General features: G+C 43.8%; 1 protein-coding gene across 1 annotated transcript in view; it reads right to left on the minus strand.

Moving 5' to 3' along the window:
* Positions 1–21,210, minus strand: part of LOC143115139 (collagen alpha-1(XX) chain-like) — a 45,871-nt gene that overhangs the window by 19,584 nt on the left and 5,077 nt on the right. Inside the window, exons 4-14 of the mRNA XM_076277034.1 lie at positions 17,657–17,800; positions 16,493–16,648; positions 14,813–15,070; positions 12,725–12,892; positions 9,282–9,401; positions 8,589–8,753; positions 7,899–8,057; positions 7,034–7,206; positions 6,481–6,610; positions 5,958–6,112; positions 5,391–5,520 (exon numbers count right to left, since the gene is read on the minus strand). Of these exons, the coding sequence (XP_076133149.1) occupies positions 5,391–5,520; positions 5,958–6,112; positions 6,481–6,610; positions 7,034–7,206; positions 7,899–8,057; positions 8,589–8,753; positions 9,282–9,401; positions 12,725–12,892; positions 14,813–15,070; positions 16,493–16,648; positions 17,657–17,800 (1,758 nt within the window). The remainder of the gene's footprint in view (positions 1–5,390; positions 5,521–5,957; positions 6,113–6,480; positions 6,611–7,033; positions 7,207–7,898; positions 8,058–8,588; positions 8,754–9,281; positions 9,402–12,724; positions 12,893–14,812; positions 15,071–16,492; positions 16,649–17,656; positions 17,801–21,210) is intronic.

Raw genomic sequence — 21,210 nt, forward strand, 5'->3', positions numbered from 1 at the left:
GGGGGCCAAGCAGAATGGGCCGGAGTAGCCACGGCGACAAGATAGAACTCAGCAGACACCCGCGATCAACACTTTCAACAAGTGTCACATCAAAACATAACTGATTTTGTAGGGCTGAAACAGGGCTGAGTATTGCCACCGCCTCCGCCAGCCAGCCCCCCCCACCTAATCACCCCTGCCCGTCCCACCCCGTCCTGCCCTGCCCTGCCCTGCCCTGCCCTTGCACGCACGCATTAAAATTAACTGGATGGAACATGTTGTCATCAGTTTCACATCAAAAAACAAAAGATTGATAAAACACATCAGCAAATACAGATCAAAATGCAATATTGCTAATTGCAGCACCCCCTACAGGTCAAAGGTCACCAAATTTTTTGAGCGTCCTCCTAATGGGGTCATGAATCTATGTTGTAAGTTTGGTTATGATACATGGCAGGGTTGCTGAGATATGAGCTCACTTCCTGTTTGGCGGCTTCGCCACCAATTTCGATTGGCTGATATGGGCGAATGCTTTTGTCAATTGTTCCAGAGAGCAATATATTGATAGGTTATGGTCTGAAGATGGTCTGTGTCAATGTTGGTGAAGATCAGATGAAATTTGCGACCTGTGATAACTTTTTGATGTTTGTGATTAAATCTAACATGGCGGCCGAATCAATTACGATGACATCAAAAGTTGGCCTGGGTCGGCCTAAGGACCTCCAACAGTATTACCAGACACCACTAGTACATTTTAATTCCAAACACAACAGCAGCTACAGGGCAAAAGGCATGTTTCTTAATTACAGCGACCCCTAGAGGTCAAAGGTCACCAGATTTCTTGAGCGTCCCCCTGATTGGGTCCCGAGTCCATGCACCAAGTTTGGCTTTGATACATGCAAGGGTTGCTGAGATATGAGCTCACTTCCTGTTTGGCGGCTTTGCCGCAAGTTTCGATTGGCTGTTATAGCCGAATGTTACTGTCAATTGTTCCAAAAAGCAAGGCACTGATAAGGCATGGTCTGAAGATGGTCTCTGCCAATTTTGGTGAGGATCCGCTGAAATTTATGACATGCAAAAATTTGTACGTGTTTTTGATTAAATCCAATATAGCGGCCGAATTAATTACGATGACATCACAAGTTGACTTGGGTCGGCCTAAGGACCTCCAACAGTATTACCAGACACCACTAGTGCGTTTTAATTCTAAGCACAACTGCAGCTACAGGCCAAAAGGCATGTTTCTTAATTACAGCGCCCCCTACAGGTCAAAGGTCACCAGATTTCTTGGGCTTCCCCCTGATTGGGTCCTGAGTCCATGTACTAAGTTTGGTTATGATAGGTGAATGGGTTGCTGAGATATGAGCTCACTTCCTGTTTGGCGGCTTCGCCGCAAACTTCGATTGGCTGTTACGCGCGAACGGTTTTAGTTCCGAAGACAAAAAGCAATGCATTAATGAGGCATGGTCTGTAAATGATATCTGTGAAGTTTGGTGTCGATCGGACAAAATATGTGACCTGAGAGGTCTTTCTAGTGTTTTTGATGAAATCCAATATGGCGGAAAATCCATCATGGCGGAAATTGACGTCATAGGGTGCGTTGAACTCGGCTTGGTCCAAGGATTCCAACGATACCTCATTTTTGACAATCGGCAATACGGGTCAAAAGTTACGTGCGTGAACGCACGTCCAACTTTGGCCTGTTGGTGGCGCTAGAGTGCTCTAGGTGCCATCATGAAACTTGGTGACATTAATCATGGGACTGTCCCTAATCAGTGTGCCAAATTTCACAACTTTTCACCAGACGGTTCTATGGGCTGCCATTGACTTCAATGGCGGAATAATAATAATAATAATAAGAACAAATAGAAACACAATGGGTGCCTTCGCAGCTTCGCTGCTTGGCCCCCAAATATAGCTGCAAGCAGCAATGAGGGGGCCAAGCAGTATAGGCCGGAGTAGCCACGGTGACAAGATAGAACTCAGCAGACACCCGGGATCAACAGGGCTGAAACAGGGCTGAGTATTGCCACCGCCTCCGCCAGCCAGCCCCCCCCACCTAATCACCCCAGCCCGTCCCACCCCGTCCTGCCCTGCCCTGCTCTTGCACGCACGCATTAGAATTAACTAGATGGAACATGTTGTCATCAGTTTCACATCAAAAAATAAAAGATTGATAAAACACATCAGCAACTACACATCAAAATGCAATATTGCTTATTGCAGCAGTCCCTACAGGTCAAAGGTCACCAAATTTTTTGAGCGTCCTGCTAATGGGGTCATGAATATATGTAGTAAGTTTGGTTATGATACATGGCAGGGTTGCTGAGATATGAGCTCACTTCCTGTTTGGCGGCTTCGCCACCAATTTCGATTGGCTGTTACAGGCGAATGCTTTTCTTGGCCTGGGTCGGCCTAAGGACCTCCAACAGTATTACCAGACACCACTAGTACATTTTAATTCCAAACAGAACAGCAGCTACAGGCCAAAAGGCATGTTTCTTAATTACAGCGCCCCCTAGAGGTCAAAGGTCACCAGATTTATTTAGTGTCCTTCTGATTGGGTCCTGAGTCCATGCACCCAGTTTGGCTTTGATACATGCAAAGGTTGCTGAGATATGAGCTCACTTCCTGTTTGGCGGCTTCGCCGCAAATTTCGATTGGCTGTTACAGCCGGATGCTTCTGTCAATTGTTCCAGAAAGCATGGCACTGATAAGGCATGGTCTGAAGATGGTCTCTGCCAATTTTGGTGAGGATCCGCTGAAATGTGTGACCTGCGAAAACTTGTACGTGTTTTTGATTAAATCCAATATGGCGGCCGAATCAATTACGATGACATCACAAATTGGCTTGGGTCGGCCTAAGGACCTCCAACAGTATTACCAGACACCAGTAGTGCATTTGAATTCTAAGCACAACAGCAGCTACAGGCCAAAAGGCATGTTTCTCAATTACAGCGCCCCCTAGAGGTCAAAGGTCACCAGATTTCTTCAGCATCCTCCTGATTGGGTCCTGAGTCCATGTCCTAAGTTTGGTTATGATAGATGAATGGGTTGCTGAGATATGAGCTCACTTCCTGTTTGGCGGCTTCGCCGCAAATTTTGATTGGCGGTTACTCGCAAACGGTTTTAGTTCCGAAGACAAAAAGCAATGCATTAATGAGTCGTGGTCTGTAGATGATATCTGTGAAGTTTGGTGTCGATCGGACAAAATTTGTGACCTTTGAAGACTTTTTAGTGTTTTTGATGAAATCCAATATGGCGGAAAATCCATCATGGCGGAAAATGACGTCACAGGGTGCGTTGAACTCGGCTTGGTCCAAGGATTCTAACAATACCTAATTTTTGACAATCGGATCAACGGGTCAAAAGTTACGTGCGTGAACGCACATCCAACTTTGGCCTGTTGGTGGCGCTAGAGCGCTCAAGGTGCCGGTATGAAACTTGGTGAAATTAATCATGAGACTGTCCTTATTCAGTGTGCCAAATTTCAGAACTTTTCACCAGACGGTTCTATGGGCTGCCATTGACTTCAATGACGGAAGCGTAATAATAATAATAATAATAAATATAGCTGCAAGCAGCAATGTGGGGGCCAAGCAGTTGAGCAGGAGTTCATGGCAACCCAATGTTGTTACATTATACACACACCCAATTAACCCCCCATCCCACACACAGAAATATACACAGATAAACCTCCTCTCGCACACACTCCAATAGTCCCACACACATACGCATCCCTCAAACATCACAAAATGTATTATGCTTCCTCAGGTTGTAGTCACAAGTCCACATACCAAGTTTGGTGTCAATACGAGAAAGTGTTGATAATTATAGTGACTAGTGGTCAAATGTCACTAAATATATTGAGCGTCTTCAGGATGTGTTCCCGAGTCCATGTACCAAGTTTGGTGTTGATACGAGAAAGTTTTGCTAATTATAGCGCCCCTAGTGGTCAAAGGTCATTAAATGTATTGTCCTTATTCAGGATGTGGTCCCGATTCCAGGTACCAAGTTTGGTGTCGTAACGAGAAAGTGTTGCAAATTATAGCACCCCTAGTGGTCAAAGGTCGCTAAAATTATTGTATGTCCTCAGGATGTGGTCCCGAGTCAATGAGCCAAGTTTGGTTTCGATACGTGAAAGCATTGCAGAAATATGAGCCCACTTCCTGTGATTATAGCGCCACATAGTGGTCAAAATTTACCACATTTCTTGAGTGTCCTCCTGATTGAGTCCTGAACCTATATACCTAGTTTGGTTTTGATATGTGAAAGCATTGCTGAGATATCACTTCACTTCCTGTTTGGCGGCTTCGCCGCCAAACTTGATTGGTTGTCACGGGCAACAGGTTTTGAATATGGTTCCAGAAAGCAATGCATTTATGAGACATGGTCTGACGATCATCTGCGTCAAGTTTCGTGAAAATCGGAGAAACTTTGTGACCTTTGATGCCTTTTAAGTGTTTTTGATGACATCCAATATGGCGGTTGGATCATTTATGTTGACGTCACATGTTGGCATGTGGCGGCCTAAGGACCTCTCAAGGTATTAACAGATATCACTAATATGCTTTAATTCCAAACACATGACCCGTTACAGGCTAAAACGTAATTTTGGTAATTATAGCGCCACCTATAGGTCAAAAGTCACCAAATTTATTGAGCCTCCTCCTAATTGGGTCCTGAGACCCTATACTGAGTTTGGTGTTGATACGCGAAAGCCTTGCTGAGATCACTTCACTTCCTGTTTGGCGGCTTCGCCGCCAAACTTGATTGGTTGTGACGGGCGACGGGTTTTGAATATGGCTCCTAAAAGCAATGCATTTATGAGTCATGGTCTGAAGATCATCTGCGTCAAGTTTCGTGAAAATCGGACAAACTTTGCGAACTTTGATGCCTTTTAGGTGTTTTTGATTAAATCCAATATGGCAGCCTGATCAATTACGTTTACCCCATAAATTGACATCTGCGTTGAGTTCGGTCTCATCCAAGGATTCCAAATATACCTTAATGTTCAAAATGTGGTGTACCATTCAAACGTTATGTGCCTAGATGTAATAAAAAATTTGAAATGTTGGTGGCGCTAGAGCACTCAAAGTGCAGACTTGAAACTTTGATAAATTAAAGATATGACTGAACCGAATCAATGTGCCGAATATCCCAACTTTTTACTGTATGGTTTAATGGCAAATTAGCGTTTCGTTATAATAATAATAATAATAAGAATACGTAGAATCACTATGGGTTGCCTCGCAGCTTCGCTGCTTGGCCCCCAACTAGATTTTTTATCTTAATATAAGATTATAACACTTGGTAAAATATGATTTTTTGCAGTGCTCTCTGATTGTTCTGATTGACTGTGTTATTTGTGTTAGTGTGTGTGTGTAGGAGTTGGCGGCTGAGTTATTTACAGGTGGTTGCCGTGGCAGTGACAGGGTCACTAGGCTCGTCGTCATAGAGAGCGTAGAGCGTGACAGAGTAGTCAGTGGCTGGCATTAGACCCTCCAGCTCCACATCTGTCTGCTCTGCTCCAAACTTCACCTGAGGAGGGACCAGATGGGGAAAGCTGTCAGTATTACTTGTCATATCCTGACAGCTTATTAGAGCAACATATTGACACCCTCCACCTGAGGAAGAGCTACTTATCCACCCACCTTTAGTCAGACCATTATAGTCAAAACAGCCATAAGTATTACACAGACGAGCTTATGTGTTAACCTTCAATTAGACATTTTATCGAATATAACAGAAGGGAAACAGACAGACAGACAGACAGACACACACAGTATACTGTAAATAATACATTTTCCCCAAAACAGGCCATGCAAAAACAGACAGACAACAATCTGCCCCACACATTCTACCCCAAAACCCACAGGCTTTTCAGTCATTTCCATCAGTGTGGTCCATGTATGTATTTGAAAATGAAGAGGCACTCGGCATGATAACAGAACACTCCTCTAGCTCCTCTGCCTCACCTCCTTAGCGTCGTCCGGTTCTCCATCAGTTCCATCAGTGAGGGCGAAGTAGAGGGCCATGTACTGGGTGGCCCCGACCGCAGTGCCCCAGTGGACCCTCAGACTGGTGGGGGAGGAAGGGGTCACCTCCATCCCCTCCGGCATGGCCAATGGCACTGCAGAGAGAGAGGAGAGAGAGAGAGGGTGGTGGAGGAAGGAGGTGGAGGGAGGAGAGGGGGGGGGAATAGAGGAGAAGAAAGAAGAATGAGGGAGGAATGAGAAGACAAGAGAGGAGAGGAGAAGAGAGAGAGGAAAGGAAAGGAAAGGAAAGGAGAGAAGAAGTGAGGGGAGGAGAGTACAGTAGATGAGATGAAAGGAAGAAAGGGCAGAGAGGAAGAGAGAGAGGGAGATAGAGAGACATAGAGAGGGAGAGAGAGAAGGGCACAATGGATTAGAGGTAAGGGGAGAAAAGAAAACAGCAAACAGGTTCTGGCAATATATCCCAAAATGCTTCAACTGATTTTTAGGGGAACGTGTTTCTTACAGGTGGTGAAGGTGCCTCGCACAGGCGGACCCACGTTGTCTTCATAGACGGGGAAGATAGACACCTGGTACTGTGTCTGGGAGGACAGGCCAGTCAGGAGAACACTGGACAGAGTTCCATTCACAACCACCTGAGGAGCAGAACACGAAAATGGAATTTCCGAGAGAGAAGACAGGAACTGAACTGTCATAATGAGCTAGGAACTCTCAAAACCGTCATTTCATTTAGCGGTAATACTGTAGTGCTGTGAAATATTGAAATCTCAGACAATTGGACCAGACATAACTGGGGTGCTAGCACCATCCCAGCAGGGTATCAAGACGCTAGAACCTGTAGTTTAAATGAAAAACAAATGATATTTTAGACAGCTTGAGGACACTGTTAACCAGCTAACCAACTATTAACTGGAAGACAGATGGAAGTTGTGCAATTTTTCACTCTCTATCTCTCTCGCTCTCTCTCTTGCTCTCTCAATGTTTCAGTTCAAAAGAGCTTCATTAGCATGATAAACCATGTGTGTGTGTGTGTGTGTGTGTGTGTGTGTGTGTCTCACCTCCTGTGGTGTGAGTCCCTCGCTGCTGTGGAACACCACCCTGTACTGGCCCAGGCGCCGTGACGGCCGAGTCCAGCTGAGTCGCACCTCTCGAGGCCCCAGGTCAGAGAAGTACAGGTCAGAGGGGCTCGGGTACGACACCACCGCAGGCTTCTGAGTGGGCCGGTCCCTTCCTAAACACAGTACACACACACACACGCAAAGACACACACACACACACACACACACACGCAAAGACACACACACACACACACACACACGCAAAAACACACACGCAAAGACACACACACACACACACACACACACACACACACACACACACACACACACACACACACACGCAAACAGAAATATACAGGTGACACATGCTCTCAGTTGGCACAGATACAATAGCTACATAAATGCATACAGTATAATACTAATTTGTGTTACGATATTGTTATTGTAGGTGTCTAATTGTGCTATAATATAGGGTTTTGTGTGATTTTTTTAAAGATGAAATACAGTGAAAGTGAACTTGTGTCTGTGTTTAGGGGATGTGTATGCATTTGTGTGTCTGTGTATGTATACGTATGTGTAAGTGTATGTGTGTGTATGTGTGTGTGTGTGTGTGTGTGTGTGTCTGTGTATGTGTACGTATGTGTGTGTGTGTGTGTGTGTGTGTGTGTGTGTGTCTGTGTCTGTGTACGTATGTGTATGTGTGTGTGTGTGTGTGTGTGTGTATGTGTACGTATGTGTATGTGTGTGTGTCTGTGTCTGTGTACGTATGTGTATGTGTGTGTGTGTGTGTGTGTGTGTATGTGTGCGTGTGCGTGTGCGTGTGCGTGTGCGCGTGTGTGTGTGTGTGTGTCTAAGTGCCACTCACTCCTGGCTTTGCTGCGTTCCTCCATTTTCCCACAGAGGATTCGTACAAGTCGGCCCACCAGCTTACTGAGCAGAGGGAAGTCATTCACGTTGTAGGCGTTCAGGTCTTCAGGGGGAGAGGCCACCTGCTTTAATTCGGCTATGTCTGCATTCTTCACACCTTCAGAGAGAGAGAGAGAGAGAGAGAGAGAGAGAATCGGTGAAAGAGAGTGAATCAGTGAAACACGCATACACATTCACAGACAGACAGACAGATAGATAGAAAATGAAAAATAGATGTGAGTGTGAGAAATCAAAAGGATTTTGAGAAAGTGAGAGAAAGAGAGAGAGAGAGAGAGAGAGAGAGAGAGAGAGAGAGAGATAGAGACTACACTTGCATACATTCTTACATACACCCACATATGTGCTAATAATTGACAGATGCTCAGTGCAGAATCATGAACTTAAACATACAGTATAATTCAAATATTTATTAAAGGAAAAAGAGAAAATCTTTCCAAACACCACCAGCAACAAATAACCTTTGCTCATAGCAGATCACAACATGTATGTGGTTCATTTAAAAGGAAAGAACAATTTGGGGGGAAAACACTCCCAAGTAAATACATTTGAACTTTGCATCATTGCGTGGAACTCTGTTTGCCGTTCCAGCCAAGCTGCAGTACATAAAGTTCACCACTAGAGGTCTCACCCACAGCGATGATCTCCACTCCAACACTCTTCAGCTTGCTAGCTGCAGCGATAGCATCGTCCTGAGACTTCCCATCGGTGAGCAACAGGACAAAGCGAGGGACGTCTTCTCGTGCCCCGGCCTCCTCCTTCAGATTCTCATTCAGAACGTGCATCAAGGCCTGACCTGGAGAAGACATACATATACTAAATGAAGACCTCAGCAACACTGTAAACCATTCTACTGTGGCACTGTGACAAGCAGTGGCATGTTTTGTTTTTATTTGTTTTTTGATATTAAGAACTCTTTTATGGGTGTATGTGTGTGTGGGTGTGTGTGGGTATGTCTTCTCCAGGTCTATACATTCTCATTCAGAACGTGCATCAGGGCCTGACCCGGAGAAGACATATTACCCACACACACCCACACACACATACACCCACACACACATTTGAACATATATGAAACCACAAGTAAGGACTTGCACATAAGTATGTAGAAACACACGCACATAAATAAAGTTCTTAAGATCATCAGTTGCTTTATAAAAAACAAAACATGCCACTGCTTGTCACAGTGCCACAGTAGAATGATTTGCTGTGTTGCTGAGGTCTTCATTTAGTATGCAAATGTACACCCAGGAATGTGCTTACAGAATCCTGTGGTTAGTAGAAGTGTAAATGTGTGTGATCACTGCCAATCATAACATCTGACCTGTGAAGGTGTTTCCGCCCTTGTATCTGAAGTTGCGTACTGCCTCCACAAGCTGCTCCTTGGTGGTGAAGTTGTTGAGCTGCCACTCGGTGCGAGGGTCTCCACTGTACTGGGACAAAGCTGATGGACATGGCAAGGCAGTCCGTTAACAGTTCACAGTGACCTCTGATACAGCACAGCCTTTCACTTGTCTCCTGACAAATACATTCAGCCATTTCAGCTGTACCAGCATGTTTGATCGTCTTACACCTATGATTTTTGACAGTCTTACACCCTCTGGTGTTTTTACCAGGTTGATGCATCTGACAGTTTTACCCCAAACTGATCACCTAAGGTGCACTAATATGCAGCCAAAGGCATGTGGAGCTGATGCTTCAGAGTGTACTGATGTAGACACCATGGCAACACCAAAGCTGCAGGTGAAAAGTGAGGTGACATAATGCTGTTAAAGGGACACCAGGCAACGTTTTCGTGTTAATTAATCATCTTCGTAAGTCGGTATATGGTTAAATTACTCATTATAGGGCGAATGAAGACTCTCTCGCCTGCCCCTACTGCCTGTAGGAAGAATATCCCGCTTGCAAGTTCAGTGTATCGTACCCGCCGACCGAAGCAGGATAAGTTTACATCCTGCATCCACAGCACAGAGGCAGGCTAACGAAATGCTAGCGATTGTTGCAAACGTGTGTATAATGGCAGAGCCGGCGAAGAAGCAGCGAAAACCCTTGACGGAAGATGCAAAGTAAAGGAAAAGAGCTTCAGACCGAGCGAGGGGGAGTTTCGTAGAGAAAAAGCATCAGGCTTGCCTGGTGTCCCTTTAAGCATTAATGGTGAATGGACTGCATTTATATATAGTGCTTTCTACTCCTCCGAGCATTCAAAGAGCTTTATAATTTCATGCCTCACATTCAACCATTCACACACACTCTCATACACTGATGGTGGAGGTTGCCATGCAAGTTGCCAACCTGCACATCGGCAAATTGGTTCAGTGACTTTGCTCAAGGACACTTCGACAGGGTTTAGGAGGGGTCAGGCTTGAACCAGCAACCATCCAGTTACTGTACAAGCTCCTCTACCTCCTTAGGCACCGCTGCCGAAGGAAGCTATAGAGAAGCAATCCAGGGAAATCTCCTACAGTCTTGCTATGTGCTAGTATTGCAGCGAAACATGAGTGTGGGGAGACAACACCCTAATGAACTAGGACACAAAAAGAGACTTTGCACAGGGCTTAATATTGGCCAAATCAATATTATGGGTGTAAGGAATGAAAGCACTGGTATTTGGGATCTCCAGTCAGCTATGGGAACAGTATGAGTACAGAAGAACATCAAGAGTCTGCTTATTACAAATAATATTGGGATTGCAGTAAAACTATGCATAGGACATTTGAGACACAGCAGTTTGATTGGTGGGATAATAAAATATAGCTTCCACTATAATCAATGGAACTGGCTACACCAGATGTGTTAGCGGCACATACATTTGAAAGAATTAGACCAGTGTTTCTCAAAGTGTGGTCCGGGCACCACTGGTGGTCCGCAAGCTATCCCAAGTGGTCCGTGAGCAGACGTGGTCAAAAATAGTATAGATGAGTTGTTTGTAATATTGAACCAACTAGTACGTAAATCCAAATAGTTCTGCAACAATATCTATGTAAGATAAGCCAGTTTAAATCATATGAATCCTCTGACACAATAAGCAATAAGCCAATAAGACAATAAGCAAGGTGGTTCAGTGAGTAGGCATATTGTGTAGGCTAATATACTGTTGAAGTAGGTCTAATCTTTTTTTTTTGCGTTTCTTTTTTATTGGTTAAGTGTTCCTTCGTCTGAAAAGTTTGAGAAACACTGAATTAGACCAATCTTCTAAAACTATTTTCACGCTCTGCAAACGCAACGCTTCAGTTACGTCCCTGGTGTAGCCTGCCTGTTAGCCAAAACACAGTTATTTTCTACCTTGTGTATTGGTGTTTCAACAGGAAATAATGTACATTTCGATTCAAGCAGCAGAACAAATGTAAGTATTTTTGGTTTTCTGAACTGAAGTAATATTGATATGCAAAATGTATGTATAAGTACAACACAAAATCAGAAAATAATCGGATGTTGTGTAAAAGGCAAATAAAAACATAATGTGAAAATCTACAAATCTCGAAAACCCATATTTAGCTGCAAAAAGGATGTAGACAACATAAAATGTTAAAAATTACAAATTTGACTATTTCATGGAAAATAGATGTTCATTTTGAATTTGATGCCAGAAACATGTTTCAAAAAAAGCTGGGACAGGGGAATATTTACCACTGTGCGGCTTCACTTCTTTAACAAAATTCTGTAAATGTTTAGGAACTGGGGACACCAGTTGCTAGCGTTTTGAGAATGAAATGTCCCATTCCTGACCGATACAGGATTTCAGTTGCTCAACAGTATGGGGTATTCTTAATCATGTATGTCATTCCATGATGATTCCTAACTTGACAGGCCATTTTAGCACCTGAACTTTTCTTCTATGGAGAAATACTGTTTAAACATGTGCAGAATTCATTTTGCCATTGTTTTCCTGATATCAAGGTCTTCCCTGGAAAAGACATTGCCTGGGTGGCAGTATATGTTGCTCAAAATCTGTTTACATCATTCAGAATTGATTGTACCTTGCCAGATGTGCAAGATGCCCATGCTGTAGGCACTAATGCACCTCCACACCATCATAGATGTTGGGTTTCAAACTGAGCAATAAAACAAGTTGGATAGGTTAGATACTTGGATAGGCCCTCTCCTCTTTAGCCCAGATGAGTCCATGATTTCAAAAAAGAATTGCAAATTTTGTTTGGTCTAACCACAGGACCTTTTCCACTTTACCTCAGTCCATTTTAAACAAGCTCAGGCCCAGATAAGATGGTGAATGTCTGAATATTTTAATGATATTATGTACTGAAGATGATGAACTCCCCAAATACTTTATAATTTCATGTTAAGAAGCATTACAATTACATTGTTTCATCATTTGTCCACACAGGTTTTCACAGAGTGATGAATACCCCTACATCTTTCGTTCTAAGAGACCTTGCTTCTCTGGGATGCTCTTTTTCATACCCAATTAGTTGTGAAATATTCCTCCTTTTGATTTCTTTATCATTACAGAACTTTTCCACCATTTTGTAGCCCCCGTCCCAACTTTTTTTGAAACATGTTGCTGCTATCAAATTCAAGATTAACATATATTTTCCATGAAATAGTCAAATTTGTCATTTTCAACATTTGATGTGATGTCTGTCCTTTTTGCTGCTCAATATGAGTTTACGAGTTTACTTTTTCTGATTTGGAGTTGTAAAAAAAAAAAGTTTTAGGGGCCTAACAGCAAATAAAATAGTCTCTACAGAACAAGCCAGTGCAGCTGTGTGGGAGCTTCTTCCTCCTCTTCCTCTTCCTCCTCCTCCTCACCTATCTGCACCGTGTCTGGGCCGATGTGGAAGGGGATGACCACACCCTCCAGGAAGTCCCTCACACGTCTGAAGTTGGTGCGCCCGATGCTCCAAGAGCCGTCCACCAGCAGCACCAGGTCCGCCTGCGTCGCCGGGTCACACGCGAACGTCCCACTTGTGGCCCCAACTGGAGGTATAATCATCATGGTCATCATCACCTCCACCACCATCATCACCATAGTCATCATCATCATAATCCACATCCTCATCATCATAATCCACATCAACTTAATCATCATCACAACCCACATCCTCATCCCTTTTTTGCGAGGGTAATCTAAATAATAGGCCTATGTAATTTTTACTTTTCAATTATCAATATTATGTAGGCCTATAAGTCTTTATATACAGTATTAAGCAACTGTATTTTCATCTGATTCTTCAATACTTTAATATCAATATGCAACACTACCAACATTTGTGTTCAGTTTGTTAATTTCAAAGTTTGCATGGGGAATCTAATCTATTTTTTAAACAAAAAAAACAATCTTTTGTGCAATTAATAATTTAGGTTACAATTTTTAGCAATTCAGGGGTTGTTTAAAGGAACCGTATGTAAGATTGTGGCCAAACTGGTACTGCAATCACTTATTCTGGTACTGCAATCACTGTGAAAGTAATTTGTATCCCCTCCCCCTCCCCCCTGACTAGCAGAGCTGGCAACCCGGATGCCAAATCACTACTGACTTTGTGATTAGTAGATAGGTAGAGGGTGGCGCATCAGGCCAAAACACAACATGACAACATCAACATCAGTTGAGGGCTGCAACTTCACTTTTTAAATGACAATATCCTGGCCGGACTACTGTTGTCAGTGATATAAGTATTTGAAATGAACATGATTTCTTAATGTCTAGTGACGTATCAGGGCCATTTTATGATTAATTGAAATACATTTCTTACATACGGTTCCTTTAAGTTCTGATTCCAGTGGACAATTCGGTTTTAACATTTCAATCGTAATCGCACACACCACCCTAACTTTTAAAGACAACTTTTATAGTTATTGCACACCTGAAATCTCTCCATGATCTGACAAAAAAGGTTTTGTTTTTCACCAGGTAATGCACAGTCCTGCACAGTCATGCACAGTCATGCATGCCACAAAATTCAGTGCTTGCTACGCCAGTAGCCTACAGAGGAGAAAAGGCCTGTGAGCTAAAGCAACTGTTTTTCAGTCCTTGAACCATCATGCAAGAACCATATTTGACGAAAATGGAATGGCCACAGAACTTTTGCAAAAATATGCTTCCATTGGCTACACCAGACGAGCAAGTTTTTTCCCCCCCTTGTCTATGCGTGCAAGCAGTGTGTATGCACTCCGCTTCCGTTGTTGTTTAAAGATTAAATGGGAAACGGATTCGGAACCAAAGGCTAAACTTTAACACAGCTACAATTTGTAAAATTGTTCTGGTCTAGACTTAAATATCTATTAACAACTTGACAATGGAGCGTGTTTTTAGAGCGTGATCTGCAGGAGACTTGTTGCCTATTTTTAGACACGCAGGCACCGTGTTGGAGACCACTGTTCTAGTTGATTGTGTACATGCTGTTGAGCTGAGGGGAAAATAAAAGGGAGAAAGTGTGTGTGTGTGTGTGTATGTATGTGTGTGTTTTAGAGTTCTTTCTGTGACTCTGATTACACTGCCTATAAATGCACCACTACCATACACACACACACACACTCGCGCACGCACACGCATGCGCACACACACACACACACACACACACACACACGCACACGCACACGCACACGCACACGCACACACACACACACACTTCCCCCACTTCAAACAAAAATACTTATTATGATCTGTACTTATCTACATCAGAAGAACTACACAGAGACCAATCATTACCGTCCCTACAGCAACAGTCACTATGCCCTTCAGCACACAGCAAAAAGTCCCATCCAGCCTCCCTGTTGAGTTGAACCATCCAGAAGTCTGTTCTGTTCTGTTTTTTCGCCCATGTCTAAACACCTGGCACCATTACTTTACTCCATTTGAAAGGGCAGACTAGGAAATGGGGGGGGTTAGGGAGTTACCTGTTACTGGTGGTGAGGGCACCTTGCGAGGTTTGTCTCTGCTACTGCTGCTCTCCTCTGCTGGTTCGACCCGACCTGTTCCCTGATCTCCACCTTTGTCGTCAGTCCTGGAGCGATTCTTGTCCTTCTTCTTCTTCTTCCTCTCTCTGGGGGACTTCTCTGTAATGGCCGCGCTCACGGTCACAGCCTCGTCCTCTGCTGTAGTGGGGGGCTCGGTGGGTGCGGGGCTTGCCACTGTAGTGGGAGCTGAAGACAGAACTAAATATGGAGAAGGTGATCAGACCTTTCATCATCATCATGGTCCAGAAGGCAGTTCCCTGCCCCAAGTTAACATGTAGTCATTGAGCCAGATCCTCTAATTTAGGTCAATCGGTACCATTCAAGGGGAGTAAGTAATAGTGATTAGTAGTTTAATAGTGATTTTTGACATTTGATAAACAGAAGCAGCAACACCTACAAACGTCAAATAATGCAGTTGGAAAAATTAAGAAATGTATTTAAAGCAAAGGTAGACCCTCATACATTGTTTCCTGACTGTTGATGCTGTTTATTGTCAGTTTGTAAAGTTTAGGCGAAATAGGAATCAATTCTGATCAATCTCTGATCAATGTGATTGGTAAGGCTAGATCAATGATTTCAAAGTTAGTGCCCGTCGTGATGCAAGTGTTGCAAATGTTTCCCAATCGATAGTCACCAGACTCTCCTTTTGTGAATGAGTCTGGATTTTTCCATTCTACAGGGGCATGTTCCACCAGAAGAAAATGTTAAAGTTTATTTAACGATTTGCCCTAACATAATGGCCTACTCAGGACACTCAGTTTTTCCTACCTTTTTATAGAAGATCTCTAATGCCCTGACATAGCCTGCATCGAATGTAGGCTATATCGAACATCATCAGAGGCCCCTGAATGTCCCCTGAATTAAGATCACAGGGGTTCAGTTTTGTTGGTTCAATAGCAGCATATTATGAATCACTAAAGCTACAGTATGGTCTCATCAAGCTCCCCATGCAGCATTATGGCATGTACTACATATCACTATATAGAGGAGTGGGATAACATTACAGTATGTAATTAATGATCACACTACAGAAGGATATACACTTAAATAGATACATGTTTTGGTATTACGTACTCTTTGTGTTTCAGATGGGTCACTAAAAAATGCTTAGGCCGTGAGAATAGACAAGGAGGAATCTGCCATTGCTTTAGCTTGAGGCCTGGACTCTCGTAACCCTTTCAAACCAGGGCTTCGACTCACTTTTGCCACAACCATGAAATTACAGTGTGTGTGTGTGTGTGTGTGTGTGTGTGTGTGTGTGTGTGTGTGTGTGTGTGTGTGTGTGTGTGTGTGTGTTGGTGGGTGGGTGGGGGGGCATAGGTGGGTGGAGCTGAGGTTTTATGAATGGATGAGGAGACACTCAAGCACCTGCTTCCACTCATTTCACACACTCACACACATAATAACAGAGCTTTCCAGAGAGAGGGGGGGGGGGTCAGAGAGAAAGAATGTGAAACAGAGAGAGGAAGGAAAAGAGAGAATGAGGGAGAGCCCAAGAGAGAGCAAGCGATGTAGTATGTAGTGAAACAGAGAGAAAGAGAGAGAAAAATGCAGTGAAACAGAGAGAGAGAGAGAGAAAGAAAGAGAGAGAGAGACAGAGAGAGAGAAGACTCCGGGTACCTAAAGTGGTGGGCTCCTGGTAGAGCACTGTGGGCAGGGCCGTCAGCAGCTCTGTAACATCGTCCATCTCTCCTGAGCCAGAGCCAGTAGCCAGACTCTTCTTCTTCTGCTCGCGGTTCCCACTGCGTATCAGCTCATCCTCCCGCAGTCCGTCAACTAGGGAGCGCATAGAGAGGAGAGAAGGGGGGCCCCAAAAAAGGAGGATAGAGAGAACACAGGATTGAGAGTAGGCAAAGAGCGAGCAAATAAGAGAGAGAGAGAGAGAAAGAGAGAGGGAGAGAGAGAGCCTGGATTTTGAGCCTTTTCATGGTCTTTGCACCATTATTTCACATTTTCCACCTGTGTCAGGGTGACCATCCACCACTGAACTCTTATACCGTAATAACCACTCACAATATCAGAGCAATAGCAAAGTAAAAAAACAGCATTGTGAAAATCAGCATGTATTAACTGTATCAATGTATTTTCTTCTCTGCAAAGCAGAAGATAGAGGAGGAGATATGATGAATGTTAAAATGTCATGACTTTCATTTCCTTTTAGAGAAAGGAACAATGTGCATGGTCAAGCACAAAGGAAAATACACAACTAACCAACAACTAATAACTAAAGGACAGACAGACAGAAATAGCAGACCAGGGCTAGAAAATGGGCTTGAAAATGCCTTTTTCATGACTCACAAGGAAAAAAGTGAACTGTCCATCAGAGCTGCTAGAGGCACCTATAGAGTTGGCAGTCTGACTGGAACAATGGAATAATCCCTGCAGCCACAGAGATGCTGTTCCGGCCCGGCCGCAAGCGCAGCATGTCCAGACACATACGACTTAACTCACACCCCCCCCCCCCCACAGGCACTTCTCACAACAATATAAAGGTGAGCCGGTCTATGCCAACACTTTTGAGAATTTCTGTGAACAACTGTTAACCAGGGCTTTTGAAAACCAGAGAACAGAGTAAAATAAGTCACACACACTGTTGGTGCATCAAATGTAGAGCCTCAGGTGTTTACTACCCCCTGCACAACTTGCAAATAAGAAAATCAGCAAAAATCGACAGCGTGAGTAAGATCATGACAGAATGATGGTCCTTGTTTGGTCTTAATCCCCCCCCCCCCACACACACACACACACACTTCCACACTTCCCACAGTGCCTTGGGGTTCTTACTAGTGAAGCGTCTCTTGGCCACCAGTTTCTCCATGGTGCCGTTGAGCATGAGGACCTGCAGGAGGTACTCCTGAGTGGAGTCCAGTCCCGCCACTGTGGCCCGGCCCTTGGTGGTGGTCAGCATCAGCTCTGGTTGTGGATCATCTGCACACACAAGGAAGAATCACACACACACACACACACACACACACACACACACACACACACACACACACACACACACACACACACACACACACACACACACACACACACACACACACACACACACACACACACACACACACACACACACACACACACACACACACACACACACACACACACGACAAAAAGACAGAGACAAAACATATTTTAGAGACACAACCATTGCAGGGGTCGACAGTCTGGTAAACACAAATGTCTCTGCTGGTCAACATAAATAAGCTATATAATCCTGTATCATGTCATGTATCATAATCAAAATGATTCTTCATTCTAACATTGGGTACAACTCATTCACAAAGTGAATAGAGTCTGGTGACTCTCGATTGGGAAACATTTCCAACACTTGCATTGTGATGGGCACTAACTTTGAAATCATTGGTCCAGCCTTATCAATCACATTGATCAGAGATTCCTAATGTTACTCCCTACTGTGCCTCTCGTCACTGATTGCCCTGACATTTTTCTTGTCTGAGGGAAACAGTTATGAAATATGGTGTTCCAAACTAGATCTCAAACTAGGTGTTTTTAAAGTATGTTTTTAGGGAAATGTTTTTAAAAATCAAAAGCTTGTCTCATTTTGCAGCACCAGCCACCATCACTTACTTGGAGACACTTTTTCAATGTCACTGAGTTATTCACTTTGTTAGTCAAGTCCTGCTCCTAAGCACTCTTGACAAAGGAGTGGAGAGGGCAAAAATGTAGTACCGGCAGAGAAGTGGGACATGCTTGCGCACTTACACAAAGCACAGGGAAGTGTGCATACAGTCCAGGTGTTCAAGCATGCATCACAAAAGGCTCGTGGTAGAGACTGAATAAGTACAGGATCTGGGAGTAGTAGTGCTCTTCGGGTGCACTTTTTATATATTTAAAATGGGTTACTCAACTACTGTAAGCCCCCCTGTGAGTTTCTATCCACGCTCCCCACAATCAACTTTTTCCAGATCTTTCCATCAAACCACTTTTATGTCTCGCCCTTCCCCCTTTATCTTGCTCCCCCACCTAAGACCTGAAGGGAAGACCTGGCTCATGTTTGTTTTTCCGTGTGGTTTCCCAACAGGCCTGTATGGACTGAGCAAAAAGAGCGAAAGAGAGAGATGAGATGAGAAGGAGATAAGAGACAAGAGGGGAGATTGTGCAAGGATGAGGCGAAGAGAGAAGAAGGGAGAAATGGGAGAAGAGAAAAGAGAGAGGGAACTGGACAGAGAGGAGTAGAAAGACTGTGAAGAGAAAAGAAGAGAGGAGAAATAAAAAAGAGGAAGAGAAAAGGGCAGGCAGGATGGAAAACAACAGAGAAGGAGAGAAGGCGAGACAGTGAGTGAGAGAGAGAGAGCGAGAGAGAGACCAAAAGAAAGAGAGAGAGACAGACAGATAGAGAAAGAGAGAGAGAGAGGGAGAGAGAGCGCGAGACAGAGAGAAAGAGAGCGAGACAGAGAGAAAGAGGGGGAGTGAGGATAATAAGAGGATGTGAATAAAGGAGATGACAGTATAGAGTATGAGGTTGAGAGGGGGAAGGGCGGCGGCACGCTGGCTGGATGCCTATCTCGTCTCTCCCACATTCTATTATTGTCAGTGTGTAACACCTTTGAGCTCCCCTCGCCCGCCCGCAGACAAGCGTCTGACACCATGCGAAAAGAATGCACCACAACAGCATAACTCATCTATCCAGCTTTTGCTATTCCACTACTCCTGTTTCTATCCCTGTATGGTGCAGCTTGTAGGCACAGGTGGTTGCAGATGATTGCAGTGGGGTGACATGTCGTAGATTTACTTTCCATAGTTCAAAAGTTATATCCACAAGTTCAAAGAGAAATTACTGATTTGTGACTCACACCATAATCTACAGTATAACCCCTACCATCTGCCATTGACCCATGCCTAACTAGTTAACTTCACACTTGTGAAAACAATGTGCAAAGGTGCACTTCATTGGCAGACAGTTCCGCATTTACCACCATCAACAGAGTCACTTCCTGCTAATCTCAGGTCTTCAGGAATTTTTGTTTGGGTCATGAGAGGATATGGCAAAGCAGCAAATCAGGCCAACCCTCCTGTAGAAATGGCTTTCTGGGTGATTAGAAAGGGCACTACGACTGCGCAGAGGGAGAGCTTAATGGTTGAGGTAATGTTGCAGGAAAATTATTAGGCATGTACATGCATATATCAGCCTGTCATCAGGATTGGCTGATATTTGCCTTGTTGACTGGTATCTATCACCCTATCGGCAAAGAATATGACATTTACCGATGGCAGTTGGTGTCTTCTGGTGTTCATCTGCTATGTCCCATCAATTCTGGACAGGCTAAATAGAATGTGCAAACTACCACATTCAGAGATAGTGCTATGAAAGGCTTCAAGACTGTTTTCTTGATACTAAATGGTAAACAAAACAAAACAAAACAAAGCAAACAAACAAACAAACAAAAGCATATTGGTATCGGTTATTGGGCAAGTTACTATTAACACCGGTATCTGAATTGGCCCAGAATTTCACAATTGATGAATCCCTAAAATTTAACAATGGTCATAACCTCCCTCACCTCCAAGAGAATTACACATACACAAACTGAATCAGCATGAATGCTGGAATCCTCCAATTCCAATTGGAATGATCCAATTGTTCTCAACATTTTATGAGTCATGACCCCGCAGAATAATAAGGTTGGTGTTCGCGACCCCCAACCCCACCCTGCAAACTCCCTGCACTTTTTTGTCCACAGACAGAATAACAATTTCCATTTTAGCTTTACTGCTGTACTTCTAGATTCGATTTAGATTGGAGTCTTTGAGTTGGAATAAGTCTACTTTTTCTGAAAAGCCATATCATTACGTGGTGGATGGTGGTGGTTTACAATCACATATGTTACAAATACCTAGGACACCGTTATGTTCATAACAGCAATTCCTGACCATAAACAACAATGCACAGCTAATGGACCACAAAGCCTACAAAGGCTGAATTTCCTTTTGCCAGTTTACTGACACTTAGATAAAGCAAAACTGCCTGAACAACAACGCTGCTTCTATGCATTTGTGTTAGAAATGGTAATGGAAATTAAACAAAATGGATGAAAAGTGATGGCTTAATGTAAATTAAAATATGTTATTTTTACACACTCTGGCAACCCCAAGTAATTATCTTGTGACCCCCAATGGGGTTCCTGACCCTCAGGTGGAGAACCACTGCTCTCATCAGGTTAGAAGGTTCGAAGTCCGTGCACAGCCTGCCCTCCCCCCTCAACCAGCAAAAGTCCCCTTGAAAATATACGCTAATGTAGCAAAGGTGTAGGCTAAGGGGGTCTACTGTTGAAGATTCTATGCTACATTAGGTCCTAAAAAGGCAGTAAAAA

The sequence above is a fragment of the Alosa pseudoharengus genome, unplaced genomic scaffold, assembly GCF_046254945.1.
Source record: "Alosa pseudoharengus isolate Yale_2024_CS ecotype anadromous, Long Island Sound unplaced genomic scaffold, YU_APseudo_1.1 YU_APseudo_1.1_scf_9, whole genome shotgun sequence".
Classification (NCBI taxonomy): domain Eukaryota; kingdom Metazoa; phylum Chordata; class Actinopteri; order Clupeiformes; family Clupeidae; genus Alosa; species Alosa pseudoharengus.